The sequence below is a fragment of the Phaethon lepturus genome, unplaced genomic scaffold (genome assembly GCF_000687285.1).
Source record: "Phaethon lepturus isolate BGI_N335 unplaced genomic scaffold, ASM68728v1 scaffold23169, whole genome shotgun sequence".
In the NCBI taxonomy this organism is placed as follows: domain Eukaryota; kingdom Metazoa; phylum Chordata; class Aves; order Phaethontiformes; family Phaethontidae; genus Phaethon; species Phaethon lepturus.
In genome coordinates this window covers 658-1,580 of record NW_010561597.1, presented here as the reverse complement: position 1 = coordinate 1,580, position 923 = coordinate 658, and the positions used below count along the sequence as shown (strand labels likewise).

At 58.5% G+C, this 923-nt stretch overlaps 1 protein-coding gene across 1 annotated transcript in view; it reads left to right on the top strand.

Moving 5' to 3' along the window:
- Positions 1-923, top strand: part of LOC104626195 (talin-1-like) — a gene marked incomplete at its 3' end in the record, with an annotated part of 4,177 nt that overhangs the window by 2,630 nt on the left and 624 nt on the right. The window contains exons 3-5 of the mRNA XM_010294056.1: positions 67-196; positions 430-579; positions 886-919. Coding sequence (XP_010292358.1) covers positions 67-196; positions 430-579; positions 886-919 — 314 coding nt within the window. The remainder of the gene's footprint in view (positions 1-66; positions 197-429; positions 580-885; positions 920-923) is intronic.

Genomic DNA, 923 nt, shown 5'->3' with positions numbered 1-923 from the left:
CTGTCAGCATGGTGGCAGGATGTGGGCACCCTGCACCGGTGCCACTGCTGGGAGCTGTGCTCATAGGACACCATGGAGTACAAGAAGAAGCAGCGGCCCCTGAAGATCTGCATGCTGGATGGGACAGTGAAAACAGTGATGGTGGATGACTCCAAAACAGTCATGGACATGCTCATGACAATCTGTGCCCGGATCGGTGAGAGGAGGGGGCAGCAGCAAGGGGGAGTGAAGGGAAGTGGGGAGAGATGGCAGCATCTGGTGGAGGGGTACCAGGGTACCGGCAGCAGCTCTGTGGCAGGTAGCCTGGCAGTGGGGATGTCTGAGGGGTGTGTGATGCTGGGGACAGGACACTACTCTGCACCCCTGTGTCGCTCCAGGCTCTGTATTTGGCAGTGATGTCGTGCAGAGCTCAGTCCTCTGCTCCTGCAGGCATCACCAACTATGATGAGTACTCACTTGTTCGGGAGATTATGGAAGAGAAGAAGGAGGAGGTTACCGGCACCCTCAAGAAGGACAAGACCCTGCTGCGAGATGAGAAGATGGAGAAGCTCAAGCAGAAGTTGCACACGGATGACGAGTGTATGTGCCTGCATGTGCTGGGGACAGGGTTAGCCTGTGCCGAAGGCAGCGGGAAGGAGAGCTGGTGGGCAGGGAGGGCCCTCCTGCAAGGGGAAGACCCAACGCAGAGGAGTGGAGAGGACTGTGACAAGGGGACATGTGGCCATGCTTCTTAGAGCCTCTCCTGTGTGGAGGCTCAGGGCAGAGGGGTGAAAGCCGGGATACGCCAAATGGACATCCATTTCTTGCTCCACATGAGCAGCCCTGGGGCCGGGACCAACCCTGCCTGGGTGTCTGTCCCTGCTCACACCCTGGCATTGCCTGCAGTGAATTGGCTGGACCATGGCTGGACCCTGCGTGAGCAA